The 27,462-nt window shown below is 40.7% G+C and overlaps 1 protein-coding gene across 1 annotated transcript in view; it reads left to right on the top strand.

Moving 5' to 3' along the window:
* The first annotated feature begins 2,362 nt into the window (after positions 1–2,362).
* Positions 2,363–27,462, top strand: part of hpdb (4-hydroxyphenylpyruvate dioxygenase b) — a 51,126-nt gene continuing 26,026 nt past the window's right edge. Inside the window, exons 1-2 of the mRNA XM_039621043.1 lie at positions 2,363–2,655; positions 2,879–2,927. Of these exons, the coding sequence (XP_039476977.1) occupies positions 2,922–2,927 (6 nt within the window). The 5' untranslated portion in view covers positions 2,363–2,655; positions 2,879–2,921. The remainder of the gene's footprint in view (positions 2,656–2,878; positions 2,928–27,462) is intronic.

Here is a 27,462-nt window from a genome sequence, read left to right as displayed (position 1 = left end):
GGAAGTCTTTTCCAACAAGCGTGAGTTATTTAAATACAATTTAAAACATGGAGTAATAGGTGTGTGTGTGTGTGTGTGTGTGTGCGTGCGTGCGTGTGTGTGTGCGCGCGCGTGTGCGCGTGTGTGCCCTGCTATACAAAACAAACAAAAACATCTCTTTGTTTTTCCTGAATCAGTTGAACTGCTGTTTAGCTGTGTATAAGCTCCTCTTCTCACTGTGTGAGGCACTTCCAGCCACTTGGGATCACCAGTCATTCCCAGGCAGCAGAGTGGAGAACACTGGACTTTCCTCACTGTATGACACATTCCTGCCTTCTTAAAAGCTAATCACTTTAAAGACCACCTCTTACCCAGTGCAAATCTGCATTCTGATTGTGTTTGTGCACACGAAGCAAATCACCTAATGGTGCTGACCTTCCTTTTGGCTCTGCTTAAGGTCTATTTGGACATGTGAAGTCAATAAGGTGTTGGATCCATTTTTGTATTTTGGGTGTTTGCTAGAGCTTCCAAAGCAAATTAAGACTGTTACTCTGAGACGATCTATGACCCCTGCATGTGACCAGGCTCGTTTTCTGTGCAGTCACGAGGGATCACGGGATTTCAGGATTTACTGGGATTTCTGTAGCTGTTTTTATTTTTTTGGGAAATGCGGTAGCAGGCATGGATTGTGAGGCTCTTTGTCTTTTTTTGTTTGTTTTTTCCTTTCCAAAACACCACAGTCTTATTTTGGTGGCATTCCTAGTCTTTCTCAACTGTCAATACAATGGTAAAGGGAGTCTTGACAAACACAAGTGCACGTGTGTTAAATGTGTTTGTGCATAACTAATATTAAAAGAGTCTTTGCTAATAAAGCACGTGCTCAGCTCAGTTATAAAATGCAGCGGGGATATAAAAAGATGACATTTATCAAGCAGTTACTCTCCCCTTATGCAATAGTTTAGTTGCTTGTGCCGCAAATCCTCACATTTCACTCATATTTTAATTTAATGCTCTTTGTGTACATATGATATAAAAAAAACCTATGTAATGAACTGTATTTTCAAGTGCATACTGCTATATTTTTTGTCATGCAGTTACAGATACTACAGAGGTAGCTATGTATGTCATTTGCAGTCAGAGACGGCATATATATATATATATATATATATATATATATATATATATATATATATATATATATATATATTTTTTTTTTTTTTTTTTTGATCAGCATTTGTAACACTAGGAAAAAAAAAAATAACATTTCAGGGGAACCTTTGCCACTAAAATGCCTTTTCTCACTCTAAAAGTGTTACTCTTGCTACTAGGGTTTAAAAAGGAGATCCTCTCCAGAACTCCCGTGGCATGAGTTTTAGTCGTGCAGATAAGTGGCTGTGTTGCATATATGATTGCTGTCAATCTAGATTGTTATTAAACGCCGGGATCTTTAGACCTGTTTGTATGTAATGTCCCATGTTCACCAGCAGATGGCGGACCAGAGTCATCTCTTGGAAATAAGAAGTTTGCCTCTATGTGAGTGACAAGCTGAATGCCTTGTGCGATCCAAGATGTCTCCCTTAATTCCACTTTTTTTCTTATTTTTTTCTTAATGCTGCACCAGCACAAGGTCAACTGTTACATTAAATACTGTTTTGCGTTACATTTTTTCAAAAATGCCACGTTTGAGAGTGATGTGACAGCTCTACTTATGAATAAATGTGTTCTACAGCCAGGCATTGACTGCTGTTTGTTTTATGCCGGGGACACATATGGGAGAGAAAAAGCCTTCAAATCAATGGGAAAAGTGGGGAAAAAACCTTGTTATATACGATTTTATTTTTTTTATTTTTTTTTAAAGAACAGTTAATGTACATGCCTATAGGCTACATGTTTTTTGCTGTGCTGGCGGCCACTGATTTTATTTCACAGAATGTTTCAAAAACAATAAACCAAAAAAGTTCTTGGGTGTGTTTTAAGAAGTTGGCCAAATTATCGTTTATTAGCAAGTTGTCTTTTGTTTTTTAAATCTGCCTAGCAAAGCTAAGTGCATTTCAGTTACTTAAAAATTTCAACTTACTAAATGTGTTACACTTCTGAGTTATTTCTGGGTAAGCTGAAGTTTTGAGATCCATGCTTTATGGATAACCAAAATAAATTCTTCAGTTGTGGAAACGGGCTTCCATAGACAGCTTAGTCTGTTTGATTTGGCAGGTTTTTAGGCCGGGGTGCCAAAAAGTGATTTATGATGTTTCTGTGTGTTTATATTGGTAAATGGACTGTAGTCAACCGGTCAAGACATGACTTGTACCTACAGTATGATTATGATGGCCACTTTTTGGCGACTGAAAAAATCTCTTTAATTGTGATATTATATTTGTTGCAATTTCTGCTACCCTGTTGGCCATACCTCTCCTGAAAATTAATTTTTAATGTTAGTAACACTTTACCCGGGAAAAGAAGGACATTTTGCCAAAACCTGATTGCAGCTTAGACCTTGTGGCAGGAATGTTTTTTCTGGCTCGGCATGACTTGATGTCATTCATGAAAGCTATGTTATACATATGTTTAACAGACTATAGACCAACAAGTCATTTACAACTAATTTACAACTTTTTTGGCATCACACCTGACTTCCTCACTTTCCCCTAAAGGCAGCACAATTCCGAATGAGACTGGGTAAGTAATAGTTCACACGTACCAAATATTTTACATAAATTACTATTATTATTTTATTTTTGTCTGTCTGTACATTTTTATTTTTGCTACAGTGTATTTGTTTTCTTTCTGAAGGTTAGTGCTGTCATGCTAAATGTGTAACTGCGAAGCAGCCTGTTAGCTTAGCTTAAAAATGCTAGTGTAGTTAACAAGAAAAAACAAAACATACAATTATTTCCCCCAGAACACTGCCATGAGGGGTTTCGAGGCATTTGGTAGTGAAAGACATGCAGGTAAGTTAATGCACGCTAGGCTACATAAAAAGTAAATATAGGAGTGGTATCAAGATTTTGCAAAAAGGAATACAAAAAATATATGCTTAAAAACCAAAAGACAACTTTTGGAGCTATACTGGATGAAGGTGTGCTTCAGCAGAAGTTTCCTGGTTGAACTGGAGGGGTTTTTAAAGGAGGCTTTTAAACAATAAAGATAAACTACATTTAATCTTGCATAGTGTTAGTGTTATAAGATGATTTATCCCCTCCAGTGATAAATTTCCTTTCCTATAACGATGTTATTCTGCATTATGTCAGCCCTGACATCTCAAATACAACAGTGTGGTACAAAATCTTATCAATTGGGAGTCTGTGGTTTGTTGTCTATTTGTCTAAGTATGAATGAAAGATTGTAAAGCCACTGTAGGAATGTATGTCCAGCATATTCGACCCTTCTCCTGTCAGGCTTTCTCAGCAGCTTGGCTGACTCCCCTTTTAAGGAAGGCCCCCTTTTAAGTTTAATAACAGGGTGTCATTCTTTTCTTAATTCACAGTTTGACCTCTTTCCTTCACCTTAAGGTGTGGGACATTTGAAGTTTTTTTTCCCCAGGCTCTAAAGAGTTGTCAAATTGTTGTCTTGATGACCCCAAAAAGTGTGCTAACTCATTTTTAATCGTCCAGCAAGGTGTGACCTGCAGCTGTTGACCTCTGGTCTTCAGGGTTTAGTGTAGTTTTTTACAGAATGCAGAGGTTCCTCGTAACTGGGAAACTTTCTTATTGTGGTAACTTTCTTATTGTGTAAATATCAATGCACACATGTGTGGACATGATTAAAATTTTACTTGAGACAGGGTAGTTGTTCTGATTGTGTTACTCCAGCAAGGCCATTATGGACCATTATAGAATCTGCTGATGTTTACCCGCATAAGGCACAGCAACAGTTAATGTTCTAGGTCCCTGAAGAATGCATGCACCGTCACGCTTTCCCTCTTTGCATCAGACACCTGGCCCTCTTTCAGTGCCACCGTGCTATTTACATCTCAAAGGGGAATGACCAAGAAGGCTCTCTCTGTCCTCCCTTCCTTACTCCAGAAATGATCTGATTTATCTCTTCATCAACGGAAATATATGCCTTTAGAGGGCCATCCCGCGCCTCTCATCCCCAGCTAATACAGATGGGAGAGAGAGAGAAATAAAAAGAGAGACTTGTGATCCTCCGTGTGATCCCAGACCTAACGGACCCCTGTCACAGTGCTTGATTCATGTGATGCGGGTGACTTTCTCTCTACTCCCAGAATCAATGTGTTAGGGCACTGGGAGGTGGTGGTGGGCCATAACGCAAAGCAAAGGCCCCTGTGTTCCTAAGGTATCCGATTCCCACGTTTGATGGACCATGACAGGCAGGCTCAGGTCAAATTAAAAGGCCGCAGTAACAAATATGAGGGCAGACGCTGTGATCGTCTGCGCAGGTGAACTTTCCATGGCAGTGGGAATAAAAAGTTATTTATTGCACCGAGGGAAAACATTAGTCTTTGTGCAAGAGGTATTTAGAAAGGAGGGGGATTCCTGAGCTAGTAGTTGGATAATTGAATCATCCTTGTGTTGGTTTTTCTGTGTGGACCTCTTGTGTTCATTAGCCAAAGGAAAAGCCCTCACTTTTATCTTCCTCTTGCAGCATTATGGCATCACTCGCCCTTTTTTTCCCCCTGTAATGTAGCATGTTATCAGTAAAAATCACCTTAAGTCTGTTCCCTGGGGCTGCACGTTTCTTCTGCATGGAAACTTTAAAGCCCGCTTTCTAGACATAGCTTTGCAAATATTTTCCATCTTTTGGCTCCAGTGTGGTATTTTGGACCATCCTAAATACAGACTACTGTTAAATAATCCCATGAATGAGTGTTAATGTTTTCAGTCTGGAGCAGTGCCTGGAGGTTCAGCCTTCCTGTCACATAGAAAGCCGAGTCTTGCCAGAAAAATTAAAATGCGGTTTTGGCACTTGCAGCGTTTCCATTGTATAATTCTGCTTGTATTTAGAGTCTAGATGGCTACAGATATGGATAATACTTAGAGGGTAACGTTACCGCAGAATAACACCCCAAAATTCACATGGGTGCATTTAGCAAGTGCTTTAAATGTCATCACAGTTCTCATTGCAGTTACTCCCAGTGGATGTGCTGCACTGCTTTAGGGACTGTATGATTAGTGGTGTTGGTGGTGGTGAGGGATTGGGTTAAAAAAACTAAAACCATTTGAGGTTATTTGGTTAAGACAGTGCACGTGACTTTGAAAGAATACTTTATGAAACAAGGAACCCAAGCAATAGATTAGAGGTGAAATTAGCAGTTACCAAAATTATGGTAAAAATGACCAAATAATTCAGTCTGCAAACTTTTAGATGATGTTCTTCTTTGTTTTATAGCCTATCTACCAAAAAGGGATTTAATCTGGATACAAACCCAGAGCACTGAAACACAAAAAAAGCCCTTTCTAAAAAGCTTAGAGTCACATTTGAACATACGGGTCAGTGGCTAAAAGGTAAGTGAGGCATAGAAATTGTATCTGCTAATCGCCTGCCTGCTACGCCCACAGGACATTTTGGGCCCAAATGATGGTTGTTTGGGGGTTACGTGGGGGGTAAGTGCAGCGCACCTGTGTGGCTGTCATACTCCTTGAGGAGTTTCAGTTCAGTTAATCTCCGTCAGTTGTCCCCCACCCCTGCACCCATCCTCCTGACCTCTTAACCCTCTACATCCCCTTGATCAGTAGTGCCAGGGGCATTTACAATTATGACTGTGAAGTCTTGTCAAGTAAATGACGCATAACCGGCGGCAACATTTTTCCCGACACTCCTCGAGTCTTCTGACTTTTTCGCGGCTGGTGGTAATTAAGTCTGTTGCAATAGTTTGTTTTATACCCTCGATCCCTGATTGAGCTGTTTTGCAGTTATGTCTGACACAAATTCCCTGTGTAATGAGGATGATGATGAAGCAAAGTGAAGTTAATGTGCCTCTGTTCACAGTTGCCTCCTCCTTATCCCCCTTACCCCTCGTCACTGGCTGCCGTCCTCTGCTTTTTGGGTGGTGCTGATAATCAGTAATTAACCGAGCCAGGTAGAGAATTGGCTCTTAAATGGCTCTCTCTGGGTGTTTGTTTATTTGTGTGTGTGCCTGCAGAGCCTCCTGGCCTGTGGGTGATGAGTTAGAGACACAGATGGTGGGCATCAGCAAGCTGGCTGGGGCAGATTAACAACCTACTAATGTCTGAGCAGCCCAGTCCACTCCCACTCCCACTGAGCCCCAGAGGAGCGCCTGTCTGTAACACTACTTGCTTTGGAAAGCCTCATGTGTTGATGGAGGCCAACCATGGGCTTATCTCGTCTCATTCCACCACCAGTGAGCCTAGCAGTCTCAGGGCTCCAAGCAAGAGAGGGCGGGGGTGTCTGTGTGTGGATGTCTGCATGAACAGCCTTGTTTTGAAAAAGTAGTGGTGTTGTCTTTACAGGCAAAGATTTCCCAATTAAGACTAATTTAACACCAATAAATAAAGAGCTTTATGAAAATGCATGCTTACCTCCACGTTTTTAACCTCGCATCCATATCCTGAAAACACATTTTGTTTTTTTTTAATTAAAAACTTCCTTTTTGACTTTTATGATTGATGTTGGTATGAGACAAAGTTCTGGACTGCATCCCTGTTTTAATCATGTGTGGGAGGGCCACATGTGCATCCATGAGGATATGTTGGTAATCCCCTCCACCGGTGCGTGAAAAGTGCCTACAGTACAGATTTTGCCATTATGCTATAGTCACATCATGCCGTACAGGAAGCACAGTTCAAACAGTCCAGGTCAGAGGTCATCCAGATGCAGAGTTGAGGGTGCAGGAGTGGGGAGACTGGGCAGGCTGTAGGTTAGTGTTCATGGGACTGTTTATTTTATAAACAGTGGGACCAGATTAGTATTGGAGCCAGGCTCCCTCAACCATATGTGGAGGATGTCCTCTGTGTTAGGAGGCTCTTAACAAAGCATTGTGTTCATAGTAGCAAACACACAGTCGCTGGCATCATTTCTGGTGACTGCTAATGATGACATGTCGGTGTTGCCAACACACATGTCTGATTCCAGGCGTGTGTGGTCTACGCCACTTCCATTTCAGGCGGTATTGAATGATTGTGTTAGCGGCCCATAGGTTTTGAGTCATTAGTGGTGTTGGCACACGCAGGCCTCCGTCACCGCTTAACTGGGAGGTAAAAAACAGGATATGGACAGATCTCCCCGTCCTCAGCGCCAGTCTAATGAATCCTGCTTCAAGATCTTTGTGTGTGGCTCATCTCCTGAAGACTTGCAGCCCCTTCCTGCTATTGTTTGGGCTTTTTGTGAGCAGCACTAGTAGTAAAGTCTCTTTGATGACCTAAACTGTCAGCTCTTGGCACCACTGATGGCTCTCCATCGACACATTAGGATTTAAGTAAACACACTGTCATTTGATGTTTAAATGCTCTCTTCTAAAGACCCTTACTGTATCATGAATGCTCACATTGTACACCATTTTAACCCAGTGGGGAAACAAGCCCTTAACTTAAAACACTTGTGATTGCACAATGCTTTTCTATTTGTTTATTTAAATAGGTGATCTTATTGAGATTAAAATCTCTCTCACAAGAGTGGTCACGCTGAAGAAACCTACCCAGATTAAATATGGTCCGAAACTGTAAATACACACACACAGGTTAAGAAAAACAAGCACAATTTGAATTACAGAAGATCTTTTTACACTAAGATTCTTCTTTAATGGTGTTAAGAAGACCTCACTTCATGGCATTTTTGCATGTTTACATCACACCACACCAAGTCAGCTTGAAGCCTGGGCAAATGTGTAGTTGGTGCATTGTATTGTAAAATTTCCACAGATGAGTCTGTGGACGAGTCCTCATGGTCACAAAAAACCCTCACACTCACTGTCCAGTGACAAACTTTACGTCACAGGGACCCAATCGGACTTGTGGACGTGGAAAGTGTTGGAGAATTAGAGGAGCATAATGGTCAGAGTCATAACTGTTGTAGAAAAAAAAAGGGACATAGATAATACAAAAGTAGTAAATAAATAAGCTTTAGCTCAATAAAGTATGGTGACAAGGTTTTTTGTTTTTCTGGCTTTCTCAAGGTCAAATGTCTTTAAATCCAAATGTGAAAACTTTGATTCAAATTGTAGTTAATTTTTATTGAGGAGATCAGGAGAGAGGTGTGAATGATTGGAGTCTTTTGTAAAACACGGTGGAGACTTAAAACAATAGTTGCCTCAAGGCAACAATCCCCAAAAATCACATGATCCACTATTCAGAAACATCTGATTGAAACACACTGCCAATCCAGTGAAAGCATACATGCATAGAAGGGAACACAAGGAAACACTATCAGTCATTGATTCGCCTCACCAGAGCCCAGACCTGAACATTATTGAAGCAGCGTGTGATCACTTTTACAGAGAACAGAACAAAAGGCAGAAAAATCCAAAAAAGAGCTTTAGACGTCCGTCAAGAAGCATGGGAAACTATTTCTAAAGACTACTTAAAGAAGTGATAAGTGATAACTTGTCAAGGAGAGTTCAGGCTGTGTTGAAGAATAAATGTGGTCATAGCAAATATTGACGTTCAAGCTTGTTAGGATTTTCAAACTCTGTTTTTGCCTGATATACTGTGTTTCCATGTGTGTTTGCACATTTCAATAAATCCCTGCACTTATTTCCCATGCTTTCTAGTAAAATATAATGAAAAGAGGGCTGGCTCAAGACCTTTGCACAATACAGTAGGATTTCAGCAGTTTGACAGACTTGCATGTACAGTGAAGTTTGGCATTGTCTTGCTGAAATAGTCAAAAACTTCCCTGAAAAAGAAGTAACAAGTGTTACTTCAAACACCGTATACATATATTGATGTGGTTTAATAGTGCTTTTATTACCCACGATGTATGCACTAATGTAAGAATACTGACTTTTAAATGATGCGCTGATAACAAGTTTACCTGGAAGCTGCTTTTGGGGGGTAAATTTCATGTAAAGGGGCTTGTAGTATCAGACTCTGACACAATATGTTAAAAGGTGCTGTGGTTTTGGAGTCTGTCCTGCATCCTGAATAAGGCTGTACAGATTCTCATACTTGAGCCAAGCTACCCACTCTTATATAGACCAGATGAGGAGTAACCTGAGCATCACAGAGCAGGAAGCATAAACCTAACCAGCAATTTTGATGTTTAGCAATGTTGACGGGGCCTCTCTACATGAGCAGGCCCTGAGGAAGACAGGAGTGCAGGACTTGGGCACTGTAGATATACAGATGGAGTGATACAAAGCAGGATTGTTTCCCATGGAAAGAGCTGTAGTTAGGCTTTTCTGTTATTTACAATGAGCTGTGGGGATGAAGCAGCAGCTCATGTATCAGCACTGTGTGTTGTGGTTTCAGAGCTGCGTGGACAAAGCGCCTTCTTCTGAAGGTTGGGGTATGACTGTGGAGGATCAGAGCACAGCAGTATGACTTGTTAACACTGCTGTTATAGACCACTTTTTACTGGACTCTTGACTCACAATGATCGATTGTTGATAAAATCTATTATATCAACTCGCTCTCTATGTAAGTAAAGGCAATAAAGGAAAGTTCAATAGCGGGGCCAGTTCCAAAACTTTAAATTCTTAAGTATATACACAAATCTTTTAAGTGCATACTCAAAGAGACACAGGTTTCTTTGTGCAGTACAAAATAGGATGATAGTTCATTGATGGATAGGACTAACAGTAATTACAGGAATTAAAGTAAATCTACTTGGAATTTATTTTTATGTTTATTGATTTTATTGATTTCTGTCAATTTCTGTCTGTTAAGCAGTGTCCTAACTATAATACAAGAGCACTTGGACAGCGCAACACCCCCCAAAGAGCAGGGGCTACACTAACACTTTGATGCTTTATAATGTTTTTTACAATATGATGACGTCAGCCCATTATGGTGTCATTGTGACATCATAGGAAAAATTTAAAAAACTGTGTTATGCAGCGCTCTCCCTTTAATATGACATATTACTTGATATGGTTTCTTGACATTTTTTTTCAAGGTCAACTTGAACCTTGGGCACTAACAATGAAGGTCAAGGTCAAAAGCATTGTCAACCTAGGTGCTCATGTCCCCCAAGGCCTGGTATATTGTGAAGTTTAAAGATGATAATATAGTTTTACTGATTTTCACAGCTGGCATCTTTGACTCTGACTCTATTTTCAGCAAAATTAAATCAGCTCAAGTTGTTATTGGTATCTGACATCACACAAAATTTGAAAATGATATTTTGAAAACTGTGGACACTTACAAACAGACAGACAAACAAACAAACGTGAACGTTAACCTACTCCCTCCCTTCAGGGACTGATTATTTGATTATTAAATATGCAAATTTAAAATATTGGATTCTTCGTTGCATTAGTTGCTGACTAGAAGTTAAGTTAGTACATTTTGAACTCTACTGTAATGAAAATAAACTGTTCTTTGGGACCAGGAAACTTCAATGTAACTGGAGTCAGTGAAGCCACATAAGAGCACATCTGGAGTTTGAGCTTCAACTAAGGTTTTATTCATGCATCAATATGAACCCATTATGCCATATCATAAATCTTGCTGTGGTCCGTGATTGCATGTGTGCTGTTGTCACCTAAACTCAACCCCAGGCTTACATCTGCACCGGGCCTCAGATCATGATAGATGTAAGAACACGATTGCTGCAGATGAAGGGAAGCACTGGTTCTAAATCACGGAGAAACACTTAAACAGATGAGCGGTCTAAAAATGCTTGATTAAGTTTGCCCTTTCCATTTAACCACAATTATAAGGAGCACTAACAAGTAGATACAGTGCATTGCTTTTATTACCTAACAGGCTGAATGGAGGGTCAAACGTGATTCCAGTTTCCCATCATATCAAGCGTTTAATTTGTGCTATCTGATGCTTTTCACTAAATTGCAAGGTAATGTGAGGAGATTGGCCTTGGAGGGCGGTAGATATATGAGGGAGTTGGGCCCTGAGAACGAGGAGTTATGTGGGGATGGCGTGAAGGCCACGGCGACAGTGGAGATTAGAAAATAGAGCAGAGACGAGCAGGCATTGCCAGCGATAACAGCAGGAAAGATAATAAAGGAAAGGCGTTTCCTGTGCGTCCCCTCAGGAAAAGTTCTCGTTCGTCCACTGCAGTATTTTAGACTACCCATAGGGTACAGTCTTTGTGAACATCTAAGACTGATTTGCTATAGCATTGTAAACAAAAAAACTAAACTAAATTAACTAATCTTTGCCATCAGACAGGGCCCCTGGGCTAAAGGCATGCTAAAGGCTCCTTCACCTCCTGTTTATAAGCACACATCCAATCTCAAGGAGACAAAAAAAATCACTAAAAATGAGGCATGTGATATGGTCTCTCTGCAGTCATTTACGTTTGTATAGATATGTAAATTTTACAGTTTTATCTCTTTATGATTCTTGTGGGTAATTTGTGGTTCTTTTTCCTCATTTTGTTGTAGTCCTATCAGGTAATTTTGAATTTCTTCATAATAAGTGCCATCTTTTTACTTTACTTTTTACTTACATTTCATCTCCAGTTGTTTTTTAATAGTTGTTTTTCTTTGTCGTATATTTGCATTCAGTGGGGCTTCTTTGTGCACACATACACATCTAAACTCAGTCAAGACAAAGGTGGTTTTGGCTCCTAACAAACGACCTCACTACTCAGATGGCTGCTGTCCCCCCTGTGACGCCATCTCTGGATTTTGTCCTAGCGTTTTGCTCCGAAGATGAACTCATGTGATACAGTTTCAGCCTCTCCAGATGTCACAGGTGCTCTCAATTTCACCACTAATTAGGTGCTTGATCACGTTGCTTCTAACTTCTGTGAACCCCCATCAGAGAGAAACGTCACCACCAATAATGTTTATAATTTCAGGCCCAACTGGTGCGTGATGAAAAAAGCTTTGTTTGCCTGCGCTGTGTTACCAAGCTGTTGGTTCCAGCTGAAAGAACCGCCTGCGTGCCCCAGCTGACTTTTAATCACACTCACCCAGGCACTGGCTCAGTCATAGAGTAGCAGGCCTGTAATTAGATGACAATGGGCCCCCTCTCTCTGGTGCACGGCTGACGGGTGGCCGCAGAATTATTGATCAAAGACGTAGGCGCAGGAAGTGCAGGGGGAGCAGCAGGCCTGGTATACATGTTTGATGTGTGAACAACAGGTGACATACATCTTACAGGCATAGAACTAACTGTGGGCTGCTGGGAATAATTGTATCTTAGAGAGGTTTTGCCACAACACTCACAGATATGCTTCATGAAAGATGTATAATGGGAAAGCTCCTTTAAGATTAGATGATGCACAAGTGGCCATTATTATCCAAATTTAATGGAACTAGTGGTTCAGAGACAAGTAAGCTTTTTTTAAGTGAGGTATTGCGGTGTTGGAGAAGCTCCTCTATCTTACTACAACCTTATGCACATCAGTTTGTAAAGAAATCCAAAGCGTGATCGTTAGTGTGGGTTACTAAACAGTCAAAAGAAAATAGCATCCCTCACATCTATTTTCAGAGACTTACAAGCTCACTTGCAAATATGAGTGAGCTGAGAGAATAAAGCATTTATATTTAGCTGTGTGCTATCTGATACTTGGAGGGATTTACAGAATTGGCCACAGTTAAGTCTCCTGTAAATCCCACTTAGAGTTACACAAACATGAACTCTGAACTGTTGAGCAAACTCACATCAGATGCCTCTTGTAACTTCCATTCATATATGGGCAAGAATGTGCAAAATACAGTAGCTCATTCAAAGTATGAATAACCCAGTGTTGGTTGGATGGATCCATGGTGGCTGCTCCACATGTGTGTTGCTACTTTGTAAGAAGCCTTCGTCTCAGATGGTGAGGTGGAAATGCTCCAGCTGGGGTTCTACCACTCTTCTCTGCTATCTGGCCTGCATGCTTTACGTATCACTCTGATGTCACGAGGCTGCTGTGGTCAGATGAGGAGGCCCTCCTCAACTGTGAGCGGAGGTGAAAGTGTCAAGTGCAGATAGTGGGGAGGGAGAAAAAGAAATATGCACTCGCTCTCATTATTTTAGCCAAGCAAATCCAAGCATTTATGAAACTAAGAGAAGCCAGATGATAAAAGTGCAAAACCTTATATCATGCATTATTATCTTGTGCAGTAACCTGAATAATTCTGCTGTGTTTCCTCTGGATTGTCCCAGTAAGCTATGTTTAAGGTCTCCACATGCATTCCTTAACTGTATATAAAAAAAACAGATATGACCACACTTGGATGACAGCTCAGGAGTTACATCCTAATACTAGCACTGGCAAACCAACTTGGTTAGTTAGCAAGGTGACAGTTGGATTAATATTTTAATGTAAAATTATACGTGATGCTAATTTTGGCAGAATAAAATTGACTAACTGAAAAATTAAATCCTCATAGTGCAAATACAGCTGGGAGAGTGGAAATAAGCAAAAAACTTAATATGGATATTAACATGTTTATTTCTGCTTTGAAGCAGACATGGAGCTTGCATTTGTTGAATTGGTTTCAGAGCTAGCCGTTCGATGAACTGCAGTTGAGTTTTCATTGCTGAAAGTGTAATTATGAGTGACTGCGTAGGATCCAGGGGACCCTAAGGAAGTCATATTAGCAGGGAATCCGCTTTGTTTGATGACAGAAGCAGCTTGACCAGCCTGGGCTGTGGGCTGTGTTCATACTGCTGAATGCTGTTCTGTACTCCAAGCTTCTGTTTACAGTTATACACTATAGGAGCCTCCTGTGGACAGGATTTCCCCACAGTAAAAACAAAAATGCAAGCACACACAACTGAGAAAACAGTAGTGATATGTCTCAAGGTCCAGGAAAAGATTTTATGGCTCTTATGGTTCACACCATGACTAATCTTCTGTTTTTTAAGAGCGGAGCTAATAATCTTCATCAAAGAAATCAGTTTTTCCTGAAAGATTCGTAACACAGGTGCAGCATAACGTGAAAAACATTTTGATGGGTTCCTCCTTTGACTCCACACACTGTGGGTAATTGAAAACTATACAGCTAACGTCGATATACTATGTCAATGTATTTGAAGCTGCATTGCTTTTCATGTTGACACAATTATCTCCCAGTGTTTTCCCTGCTTTGGAAATCACTCGCTATTGATGTGCTCTCTAGGGTCCCCATGTGCCTATAGATAAAAGCCAGTGGTTAATAGTGGAGGTGGTTTCTTTTTTGCCTTTATGTGGGAAAATATGTGCTCAGAACATCCAAACATAATTAAACATTGGTTGGTGTGTGTGGGACCATTACTCAGATTTTATGTCCTATCATGCATGCACATTTGAGTGACTTTGACATCCTTCCCCAGCTTCCTCTTATCCTTGAGATAATTTTGCATCATGTAAACAGTGCAATAGATTGGCGACCTGTCAAGGGTATACCCTGCCTTTCTCCCAGTGACAGCTGGGATACACTCCAGCCCCCCTGCAACCCTGAATTGGATAAGCAGAAGAAGATGGATGGATGGATGGATGGATGGATGGATGGATGGATGGATGGATGGATGGATGGATGGATGGATGGATGGATGGATGGATCCTTTCTTATTTCTCTTACTCACTACTCATGTTGAGAGAACATTATCTGAGATCAGTCAGCCCTGATAACCATATTTAGCAGATCCAGAATTTATTTACTCTGGCCTGGCCATTTTTAATTAATTGAATTTATAGCTTCATTCATAAATTAAAGGAGAGCAGTACAATCTCTACAAAGTTAAAATTACTGTTTGGTCTCTTGAATGTCTTTTGACTCCACTATCTTCTTCAAGTAAGATAGGTCCTGCTAAAAAGGTCATTATTGATTAACTTCCTCATTCCTAAGTGTATTAAAGAAGTCATTATGTTACCTATAATAAGCCATTATCTACAGTGATGTGTTCATACTTTATGTAGTATTTTATCTTGCCAACAATCTTAAAAAAGATCTATATGTAAAGGCAGTAAATCCTGTTTTTGTCGAGCTCAAGCCAAAGACAATATGCTTCACACTTTTATTTAACAATGACCAAATAAATGGAATGATGGATTGCATTTCAACTCCAATTAAGACAGGCACAGTGAGCTACACAGATTTTTGGCCTCCTTCTGACCGTTGAGTAATGATACTTCAGTCTCACCTTCACCCTGCTGTTTCTCTCCTCTTCTCCACTGCTGGTTTTTCCTTATGAAAACAGGAAGAGGGTGTGTTTGAAGAACCAGAGCCTGAGTTAAGTCGTTCACCGCTGACTGACCATAGTCTTTATGTCGTGTGCGTATGCATGCCAGGATAATTGCTAAAACAAATCTTCCGAAATCTGCAGTATTTGCTTTGGGCATTGTGCCCTATAGGCAACTTTCCAAGTTTTATGTAAATGGCGTGCTATCTGAAGCATGTCACTGCATGTTGCTCTTTCACATGTGACTGAATTACCAACTCACATCCAAAGTGTGAGCAGATATTTTCATGCTAACACAGACATTTTTCTCCAATTATATAGTACATCATTAACCACAATATATCCTCTTTATGAGGTTCAACAGCACAATGCTAGCTCTGGTCAAGCATGGGGCTTGTGCACAGTTGGAATCTGCAGCACTGCAGGCAGGGTACCAGCCTGGCAAAGTCTTGTCTGGTGGGGATTAGAAGTGAGCTGGGCCCCATCTCTTTCCCTCCCAGCAGGAGCTGTCATGTCAGCATAGGACTCCTTCAACTGAGCTTCGCTCTGATTGGGTGTAAGGCAGGGGCCAGCGTCAGGTCACGCCGCTGGCTATCCTCAGTTTCTACTGAGCCTGTGCTGCTCTCACAACATGTATGACAGTAAGAGTATATACTATCTGACAGCCCACGCCTGAGCAACAAAAGAGAAGAAGCACGATAAGACTCAATGCAGTCTCTGCATTGTTGTTGGACTGTAACAGTCGAGCCTTTTAACTAGAATCTGGATAGTTTTTGAGCCATTAAACCGTACTTACACTTAGCACATTGAGTTGCTGAAAAGTTGCAACATGCAACACCGAGAATGTCATTTTCTGATTAAATGACATAGCTGAGGCTGGTCATATTTAGTGTGATAAGATGTTCCTGTGTGAGAAGTCAGTGAGCCTCCCACCTCTGCTCCCTCATGGTGCTTGTTAACTGTGGAATTTGGTGTGTCTGTCCATGCACTATACTGGTCAGATAGATAGTGAAGTGGAATGAGAACCATGTGGAAAACCTCCTTAGTTATGCAAGGGGAGGCCAAATGTACAAACGAACAGAGTTAGTGTGCATCATGAGGATACATCTGTACAGTATTTTATGGCAGTATCAGATTTTTGATCATTTTGCTTTTGTGAGCTGAGCTCCCTCCGGGCAGCTTGTTTAGCAATTTTAAAAGTTGAAATGTCCATCATAGAAATTAATTTTTTTTTCTTTTTACATTTGTGTGCAATTGAATGCTGTATAGATGGCTGTAGTGAGAATATATGGGCTGATCTGCAGAAGCAGCTGGCTGTAACTTCAGAGGCTCTCAGTAATGACAGGCAGCAGCTGGATGGCAGAAGGAAGTCTCAGTGAGACTTGCTTCTGACTCAGAGAGGAGTCTGATGGGTGTAGTGTCTCCTGAACAATAGCCACAGTAGTGGCCAAGCTATTAACAGAACGGTGCCCGGCTGGGCCAAGTGCTGGCTGCTTCTCCTCTACTATATCCACACTTACAATATAATGCTGTAATCCTTCCTGTGAAATTTGTTATGAAGACTATAAATCTTTCCAAGTGTGTCTCTCATTTCCCCTTTTAGCTGAGCAGCTGTGAAGGTCTGAGTTCCTCTGTCCCCTTTTCCTATGCCAGAGCAGCAAGATGTGTTTGGAAGCCGTTATCATTTCTCAGCTGCTTAACAACTCCAAACCCAAAAAGCCAAGTTCATCCAGTGTGCTGATTCACTGTTTTGACTCATAATTTGCTTGTTTTTAATCAGCTTTTAGCCATGATTTGGGAGAAAGGTAGCCTCTCTACTTTTAAGATTAGGCTTAAAACTTTCTTTTTTGATAAAGCCTATAGTTAGGGCTGGATCAGGCGACCCTGAACCCTCGCTTAGTAACACTGTAATAGCCCTGGGCTGCTAGGTGATTCCCATGATGCACTGAGTGTGTCTACTTCATTCATCTCTTTTCACTCTCTGTGTGTTTATACACCACTCTGCATTTAATCATCATTAATCATCAGTTATTATTAATCTCTGTCAGATGGCTGCGCCTCCCTGAGCCTGGTGCTATCAAAGGTTTCTTCCTGTTAAAAAGGAGTTTTTCCTTCTTACTGTCACTAACTTGCTCATAGGAGGTTGTCTTATTGTTGGGGTTTTCTCTCTAATTTTTTAGGTTCTTTACCTTACAGTATACAGTGCCTTGAGGCGGCTGTTGTTGTGATTTGGCGCTGTATAAATAAAACTGATTTGAACAGAATTTTAACGAACTAACGTATTTATGTCAAGAGCAGTGTCATAAGAGATTTTCTTTCTATTTCACAATACCAGCTGATCAAAGCACATATCCTTTGAATAGGATTATCAACCAGATGAATTGGCCTAGAAGTGGTTACAAATGATAACTCCTCAAAACTTTAAGACTTCTCCTGAATAACCACCAACAGGCTTTCACAACCACCTACAAATCATTCACACATATTCACGCAGATGCTGCTGATGCATCTGGGGCAATTTTAGGGCTTCGGTATTTTGCCTGAAGACACTTTAAAATGCAGGCTGAAGGAGCTGTGCTTTCTTATCATTTTTATCATTTTGCTTTTTTTTCCTAGGTTGAGGTTAAGGTTGGTATTCGGCGTATTTACTGAAATGTCTTAAGGGAAATGTTGATTTCTTAAGAAATAAGGCACCATGGATTTTCCCCTCACTTGCACTCACAGCAGTGTTTTTTTTGCCTGATTTCACATTCTCTCGAGCCTACGCTGGAATTTGGGTTTGAATTAACAAATGTTATCATACTAGAACGAACATGAAAGCTGCTATCTGTCAGCGACTTTAAGTACATTGTTGCAGAACTGCTCGTATAACTGCAAATTCTTGCTGTGTTTTCTTATGATAAAATTGAAAGTCTTTCTGTGATTAGTCCACCAACTGATGTTTTCTGGTTGCTTCTACCTTTTTATTGCTCTCATTTAGGCAGTCTTTTAAAGGTGAGGGGTCAAACCTGAGTAATAAAACCTGTAGCCTGTAGTGATTGCAGTGTAGACCTGTTGACCTGGCCATTGTCTAAGTCTCAGCCTCAGGTTCAGTAGAGTGACAGGTTGATGTTAGTAAAGTCAGTGGTGCTCCATCACCTACTGGTCTCTGAGGAATGTTACATTCATACAAATGAGTACCTGGTAAGGGTCCTGAAAGGCCTCAGTTTCTAAAGCCAAAATCTGGCATAAATTTGACTAAATTCTTTGCAATGTGGTCAGTTTGGAGTTTGCATTGTAAATAAGTGTTTTCACTTGCCTTTACTCTGAGAAATCTACATATCTGTCTGTATTAATAAACATCAGTATCTGCTGATTTATAAAGGGTTTAAAGACCAAACATAAAAAAGCACAGGTCCTTTTTGGGCATGCAAGCATAATTTATCACCTCTGAGATTTTTCCCCCCCTGTCCTGAGGATAACCTGCCCATCTGAGACATTTGCATCCTTTGTGTTCCCTTTAATGAAAAAAATATTTTGCTTTTGCTTTGATGTCGTGAACAGATTATCACTGGGTTTTCTCCTGTTTTTATTAATGGCGCCTAAGAGTGCCATCGCAAGGGGAAACTTTGAGTCCCATGCGGGGTCATTCTGTTTTTGACATCTATCCATAAACAATATACAGCACAATAGACTTTAGGCGTAACACAGTTTCTTAGACGTAACAGCACTGCGTCCCTGTTAGCCAGTTGACCACAGAAGAGTTCAGTCTCCAGACTCTGTTTGGTTTCCTCTGCTTGCCCAAAAAGGATATTTCACTACCTCCTGTTTACTCTTTACACTGGAGGCCGAAGAGAGTTATGATGACTTGGGGAGACAAATATCTTGACACGGCAAGGGGCATGCATGGCAGCCTATTTCTAAACTGGAGTCATCCTGCTATTGTGGGTGCCTTTTATGAGAGTGGCATAAAGCTCAGCTCAGGAGGGTGAAAAACCAGTGCAGAGCTGCACAATGCAAGGAGCAACCTTTAGGCTGGAGCTGATGAAGAGTAATTTTACAGAAGACAAGAGCTTCACTTACTTTTTTAAGCTTCATGGCAATAAACCATTGCCGGTAAGATGCGACATGTGATGATCAGGTGATGCATTTGTATGTGAATTTCAGTGGATATTGCAAATTTAATTCCAAGAAGACCTGACAGAATGATGAAGAATCACTTGAACATGCGTCAAATTATACCTAAATAAGAAATCTTGGCTCACGTTCCCATATTGTTTATTGTGTTTGCTGACACTGACATCCAAATTTGAATCAGTGAATCATCTTACTTAAAATACGAGGGAAGTGAGTGGTTAATCATTCATATTGTCCAGGTAGAGGGGCAGGGTGTGGATCAGTTGTGACTTTGTTTCTAGACTGGTCCTGCCTGGGGCACAGATTTGACCAGCGCTCTAATTCTCCCCTCTACGGAGGTCTGGTTGATGGATGTGGTCTAATCAGCAGCGGACAGACCTGCCACAGGAAACATCTCCCCATCACGTTTACGGAAACAACCACTCCTCCAGAGACCCATTGATAGCCGCAAAGGGAGAGGGGGAAGGAGGTGGAAAACAATTGGATTCTCCCTCATTTTCTGCGAAGAAAATCAGCAGACTGTCTACTTTTCACTAACCAGAATATGATTTATAGGCCTGCTGCCAAATGACCTCTTTGAACAATACAGTAGTCCAGAGCTTGATTGCCTTAAAAACAATTACCAAAGACTTATTTTGGGAATGCACGACTTGTCGATTTCCCATTGCATTATGTGTAAAATTCCTACCCTTCTTAAAGCGAGCGCTTGATACTTTGAGGCTTAGACTTGTTCGCTTTGTTATCAAGAATTAGACTGGAACAGTAATGCCACGTTTTTGTTTGTTTGGAAGCTTCTTGTGCATTATGCAAGGAGGAAGTCAGACCAAGATAAGGATCCACAAGATGATCACGATCTTATCTTAATTACCACAAGTTTCCTGTTGAAATTTGCTTGCTAATGTTGCAAAATTATTACCTTAGCTAGCATGTATTGCTCAGTGCTGCTTAAAGAGCCTCGTCTTGTGTGTCTTTTGGAAGCATCTGTCCTGTGAGAATGTGCCATGCATGACCAAAGGGCCTTTTTACCTCTGACAGGTGATGCTTCTCTTCTGCAGTTCAAACTCTCGAAAATCCAACTCGCATGTCAGGATGAGCATGGTGATGAGTCGCCATTCGCTCTGCGTATGAAAAGAGTGATGTGTCTGCCTTATTGGAATGCTAAGAGCTATTTGCTTTTTGGACACGTTAAAGCTTGCCTCAGTGCGTTTTAGTTTCAGAGATTATCCCTGAAAAGAGTGTCCTCCTTTCTCCTCACTCTTCTCAAACTCTCTGACCTTGAGCTTGCTGTCAAGCAGCTTCCTGCCCTCTGCAAGGACCCATGGAGTCACACTTGCACAGATGTGAGGAAGAGAGACCTCCTGCCCTTTAATTTATGCAGCTTTAGTGTGATCACAAAGCACTAAACTTTGTTAGTTCATCATAACTGAGTGTTGCAATTAGGTAATTTGTTGTTGCTGTTTATCAGATATGTGTGTGTATCGCTCAACACGTTTTAATCCTGTTTTGTAAAGCCTGAGGTCTTCACAGGACTAACCTTACCTTTCATTCTACGTGAATGGAACGTAAGAGAGCAGGTTTAGACTTGCCCTCCCAACCGTAGTCCTAAAGGCCCTCAGGGTGGCACCGTCATTTACCTGCTGTTAAGAAAAACATCAATTTTCCATGATATTCATGAAAGCAGGTATGTTCCTTTCTGCTCAATTTGCAAGTAAATGCATTAAACATTTGCTGACATTGAAATGCAAAGTAGACACTGATCTTTCAGGACAGACGTGTAGAGCAAGGGTCAGGCACAAGAGCACCCCTGGTTGCACCACCCTAAACAAAGACCAACAAAGGCAGGAAGGGCTGAGCCGGTGAACCCTACGCCCAGGCCAAACCATCCTCATCCATCGTATGGATCGAGTGTCAGTCCACTACCATGGGTGCTGCTGACTGTTTTTCCTGTTTTAGTATTCCCCCCACCTCCACCTTGTGCAGTACAGTGTAAACCCTCTCAAATCATGGTGCTGATGTAGATATTTAGACATCAAAGAGTAAAAGTGTAAATACAGCATTGTCGTCAGAGGCTTACTAGGTGAAGGACGGCATTGTCACAAACTTTCCACTCCTTCACAGCAACAGAAGGAAGAGACTGGTTAACAATAGGGTGTAGCGGCCTAAATTGTGGCCCCGCTGGTGACGTGAGTGTAGGAATGGCACTGTACACTATCTGTACACTTTGATCTGGATTATTTGACGGATTCTTGTTACATCCACATGCAGTCACGAACATCAAAGGATAAGTTGCAGTGACTCTGGTGATCCCCCGACTTTGGCCTCAATCGTTTTATAGTGAATTGTCTCAGCATTGATTTCTAATGACCTTTCATCTGTTACCATCATGACATCAAAATATGACATCTAGTACTTTGTTTCATGTCCTAATATCTGCAAAACTAATGGCATTCCTATTAATCTCAGCCATGTTAGTGCTAATAAGAAAATGTTAATAGGCTAACCTGTTAAAAAAAAAAATTTCATGTTGCAAGCAAGCTTTGAGGATATTCAACATATTCACACCCATGCACATATGACCAGTGGCCACAGTATGTGAACCAAAGCAATTTTTCAGTGTATCATCCTACCATATGTTCACACTTAAAGATAAGATAAAGGAGTTAAAGTTAAAGGAGAGTAAAAGAAAGAGTAAACTATGGCAGTCATTCACATGTGAATAGTCATAGTTATATAATCACATGGTATTGGAGTTGGTACTTTAAAAAAGTAATTTATTTTGACATTTTATTACCTAATTACTCTGTTACATACACTACTTGTCACATTACTGCTTATCAACACTTTTACCTGTTGAAAATCAAGCCTAGGCTGCATGACTGTAGCACTGGCTCTTCCTCAGCTGGCATTGTGTTATCATGCTGTCTTTGCAGATGTTTGCATAGCGTTGCAAACATTAGCAGCAGTAGATAGTCGTTTCTGGGTCGAGTGTAGTTTAGACTCTGTCGCCACATTGTTTTCCTTTTGTGCAGTAAAAATAAAGATAATAGCCAAATGTCCAGTCCTCAGGTTGTACATTGCACTGTAGTTGTTCTCCTCTCTGCACATGAACTGAGGTCAGCAGATTATACCACACAGGAGCAGGAAAAAGGGCTTTTTTTTTCTAGCTGCCAATCTTGCAGATAACCACAGAACTTACAAGTAACGACATAATTGTTTGCTTAGTAAATGTTAATCATGACTGAATTTAGTACATTACTGCATTAGAAAAAAACTGTAATTTGATTATAGTAAGACAGTATCTTGTAGCCCAAAGAATTCAGTGTTGTAACTACAAAAAAGAATAAGTTGTTAAATGAAAAAAATGGTTAAAAATTATCTACTGGCCCAAACTATAGTTAAAATGATTCCTTAAATTTAGACTTTTAAACAGGGCACTGTAACATAGTATTAGCCAAGCAGCAACCTTAATATAAAAATGAAAAACTTTACAGTATTTAAAGTCATTTTTACAGTCTGGTGCAAAAAATAAACTGTTCTGAAGTGCATAGATAGTTTTCCCCATCATAGCAACTCTACAGTAGCTGATTTTTGGTGAAACTCATCCATTGGCATATACCTGCTGGGAGTGTGACTATTAAACTAAAGCCTTCTAGAAAAGATCTGTGTCATGGTGGGAGTGTGTGGAGTCTGCAGCGTTTAGTTTCAGATTAATCATAGCTGAATGAAAGCTTGATACAAGCACAGGCCTTTCTGCCAGCCAGCACATATGTTGGCATTGTGGGCAATATGATACCCAGGGTCCTGCTTTGGAAGAGATACTGCCACATAACATCCTGGTAGCTCAAAGGATTGGGCCACTGTTATGAATGCTGATCCAAATTATGAACTTTTTATAGGCAGTTGAATCTATAAATGTCTCTATGACCTTTGTTTGGAAGTCAAAAAGCGTCTTTTCTAGTCACAGCTGCCCCAAGACTTTATGTGGCCTTAAGCAGGATTTCATTTGGAGCCCCCGCCCACAACTAAGCCCATCATCCATCATTATTATTGTCTGTGCTTTATCATTTGTGCATTATACATCAGATACAACAATTATTATAGCTTACTAATAAATCAAATAAACCAACAGGCAATGCATTTTTTTTAAAACAAGTTAACTATTTTAATAACAAAGAACATCAACCAATTTTTTTCATAACTGTGATTATGTAAATGCAAAACCAGACAATATTAACTAATTAAATAGAAACTGACTAGAGAGCTAACATCAGGCTACCAACCTCAATGCCTGTTGTTTCCACATATCACCTAAGCTCACCACAACTTGACTGAACTGAAGGCTCATTTGATGCTTCACTTTAACTGATGTCATTGTTAGTGAATGATAAAGATATCTTAATCCTGCCTTCTTTTTTCCTTCCTCTGTTTTTTCTATTCTTTTCACTCCCAGGGGGTTAAACCTTTTTGAGACACACTTTTTGTGTTCTTGCAAACACTTAGGTTTGTTTCATGGTACCACCGTCGTGTCTGTTTGCTTGGGCATCGCCTACAGCAGGGGTGTCCAACTCCAGGCCTCGAGTGCCGGTGTCCTGCAGGTTTTAGATGTGTCCTTGATGTGTCAACATGTCCTGAAGTTCTCCAGAGGCCTGGTAATGAACTAATCATTTCTTTCAGGTGTTTTGACCCAGGGTGATATCTAAAACCTGCAGGACACCGGCTCTTGAGGCCTGAAGTTGCACACCCCTGGCCTACAGAGAGCCTATGAAGAAGGGTTTTCAACCTATGCAACCATAGCGCGACTGTGCATGTGTTGAGTGTTGATTGGTTGACAAGCTGATTGGGAAAGGAAAGAAAATTACAGCAAAGTTCACCAGGAATGGAAAAGGCGTGAACACACATTCCTTGGGGAGGTGAATATGCAACGGGTGTTGAAATGTACCAAATCAAATATGCAACGCTAGCTGGTGTGGTGATATCTTGTGAATAAGGGAGAAGCCAAAAGTAGCTTTTATTACGTTGTTAGTCAATTAACATATTTATCTATATATTGTGCTTTTACTTGTACGATTACTATTTGAAGTGCTCTTGAGGGCCTCCTGCTGGTGTGCAAGCCCCAAGCAGCTACTACTCATGCCCAAGGCCAGGTCTGTCTTTAGTCATTATTGATACATAAAGTCTTTATAAACCCCTCAGCTGTGTTTTTCAAAGCCCTCAATCCTCGAGTGAGATGAAGTGCAACAACATGTGCTGAGTGCAGAGAATGTGGATCAACCCATTTTGGAAGCTGAAATAGTGCACGGCTTTGTCCAAATATTTTCTTTGAGTCTCAGCTTCTTCTTGAAACCAGTTGGCCTTCACACACACACAGGGCTCAGAAGAGTGACACATGGCTTTGGCATTGACTTTAGACCTGTTCTGGGACCATTAAAGACCAATTTGTCAGCATTCAGCACTGCGCAAACAGTGAGATGTGTTTCACAGGGCCTCACATCTGGACCTTTTGTGTTTAAACAGTGTCCCACTTCCTCTTATAGAAACCTGAAGTACATGTATAATGGCTAGGCCACGTTCCACAGCCAGTTGGTCTCATTTCATTATTTTATTTATGCACTCTGGCCTATAACACTTATTCAAACACAGTTGTCCCTGATGTCCTATTCCTACTTCAGACACATGTTCTCCTTCTTCCTCCAGTCACATTGCATCATAGTAATCATTAGTTGTAATGAGATAATATCATTATCCGCTGTTTGTTTAAGAGAAAAGAATAGTGTTATCAAGTGGACCCCTTGCAGACTTCAACATAAATTGTAAAGTCAGCAGAGATGAAGAGACAGCCAAGACAAGGCCAAGGTCTGGTGTGGCAATCAGTCACTGCGAGGTCAGCTTGATTAAAGGAAATGGACTGAGTGGAAACTTTGAATTTGTGTTTTCAGTTGTGTTTTCAGCCCGCGTGATAGCAACAGCGGAACAGATGCTGAAACAATTAAGGCAAGCCGAAGGATGTTTTTACTCCCGCTCTGCCCCCTCCTCTCACCTTGTGATTGCACATCAAAGTTGTGGACAGAGTTTAAAGGTCGGTTTTATTGTTTGGCTCCTTAAAGCCGTTGTCGGATTTTTAAGAGGAACCGTGGCTTGTGGCGGCAGCACAAGCTGAGAGTGCAAACAGCCTCAGAACAGGTTTGTCCTGACAATAACTCTGTGTCAAGTAGGGAAGGGATGTGGTCAAGGACAAATGCACATACATGTTTCAGCACAAAGCAACAGTAGCTGGCTTTTCTAATGTAATTTGCACCGATGCGCTCCGCAGCTCTGAAACAACTTCATTTTGATGGTCTAATCTGGCTTCTTTCAGTCCATCACTTTGACATCTGCTTATACCCTTACACTGGCAACCGTAAGCTATGGCAGGTTTGTAGCGCAAACAGTTCCTGTTATGAAATTCTCTGTAAAAGTTACACTGCCTCGTTTTTGACTCACCTGCACCACATGATGTGTGTAAAAGGACGGTGCACTGGTAGTCTGAATATGCACCCTATGGTTTGTTTGCTCTGAGCAGAGAGGGGCTCCAGGACTCAATCTCAGAGGTGACTGATTTACAGTTTGTTGCTGTCAGTCAAACAGCTGACAGATGGCGAAAAGAGCACAGCCTCCGCCGCACTGTCGCCACTCTTAGATACTCTGGGGTTTTAACAGTGGCGTGAGTGCTGAAGTCTGTTCCTTCCTGATAGGAAGGTTAAGCAGTTATAACAAAGCAATAATTATGAGTAAAATACAACTGAAATATATCAAATCAAAGGGTTATTTATTCAAATACTTAATCTTTAAGGAAACTTTGTTGGTAGAAACTGAATGTATACCAATCTGGTCAATTTTATTTGAGCAGATATCATTAAATTCAACATTTTACTTTGTACTTATGTAACAAAGTTACATGGAATATTGGCCAGTCAAAATTTGGGGCATACATCTTCGTGTTTGAATTGAGTGCTGTTGCCCTTACACTATGTTTTTCTTACCTAGGATGACCATTGAACCCTCTACATAGCATTTAAAACAGGACTTTTAAGGCTGCTATTTAAAAGAGCTTTTTAAAAAATAGTTTTCCTGACATTGTGACATTTTTCTCTAATACTATGAAAATAAGAACATGGGTCTTGTTCTGTGATGAAATCTTGCGGCTTATTTTGGATTAAATCTTCAGAGAACAGTGTGTTACTACTGGGTGGGAAAAGCTTGCTAGCTATTTTGGATTTTTGTTTTGTTTTGTTTCTTTATGTTTTTTTGATTTAAAGAGTCTTTTACCATTTCCCTGGAAGATTTCCAGTTTTTGGTTAGACTTTCAGCATAAACCTCTCTTTATGCCCTGCTGCTAAGACCACATTTTCAGGCCCATAAACTGCATAAAGAGTAATTAGTGTGTAAAAATTGAGAACTGAAGCATTTTACTCAGTAATTATTTTTGTCAGGATAACACTGGGGTTTCTCACTGCCAGTCCGGTCTGTTACAGGTCTTTCATTCCAGTCCTGAAGGAAATTATCAAATAACAGACAGAAGTTCCACACAGACTTTGTGGGGCTTTGGGTGGAAAGTCTGCAAAGCACCTGGTTTTCACATGGGACACTGTTTAGGTTTCAGCTTTTTGTAATAGGCACAGGATTTGGGTTTCGGTTCTCCAGTTTTAAAGAAAACAGGCAATAATGATATTTGGACCTGACAAGGCGTTGAGCCAGACATTTCTTTTGACTTAAGAATACTTCTCCCATTGTAAAATTAAGCACAGTACCTGATTGCAAACAAACCATCAGGCAATAACAAATTTGTCTGAACTATTTCGTGTTGGATATCATGTTAACACTAACATTACCCAAGGCAGGGAAGAAGCAGTGAATCAGTTGTGCCAGAGGGGGTGAAGCAGGCTAATTTCCTCCTAATTGAGCCACAGGCTTGTTGTTTTGTCAGGAGATTTTCGGCCAAATGGAGTCAGATTCCTGCAGATCTCCTGGGATGATGGGAGGGCCAGGCTGGAGTCTAGCAGAGCCCTGAGATCCCAGCAGTTACCCTGGCTCCTAATCCCTGTCATTAACTCAGCTGCAAAGAGAAAATTGTCTATCCTCTTTTCACCCTTGTCCTTTGTCCCTTCATTTCTTCCATTACATCCTCTCTTTC

The sequence above is a fragment of the Oreochromis aureus genome, linkage group 12 (assembly GCF_013358895.1).
Source record: "Oreochromis aureus strain Israel breed Guangdong linkage group 12, ZZ_aureus, whole genome shotgun sequence".
Taxonomy (NCBI): domain Eukaryota; kingdom Metazoa; phylum Chordata; class Actinopteri; order Cichliformes; family Cichlidae; genus Oreochromis; species Oreochromis aureus.
Note: the sequence above shows the minus strand (reverse complement) of the source record. Positions and strands in the feature narration are given on the sequence as shown.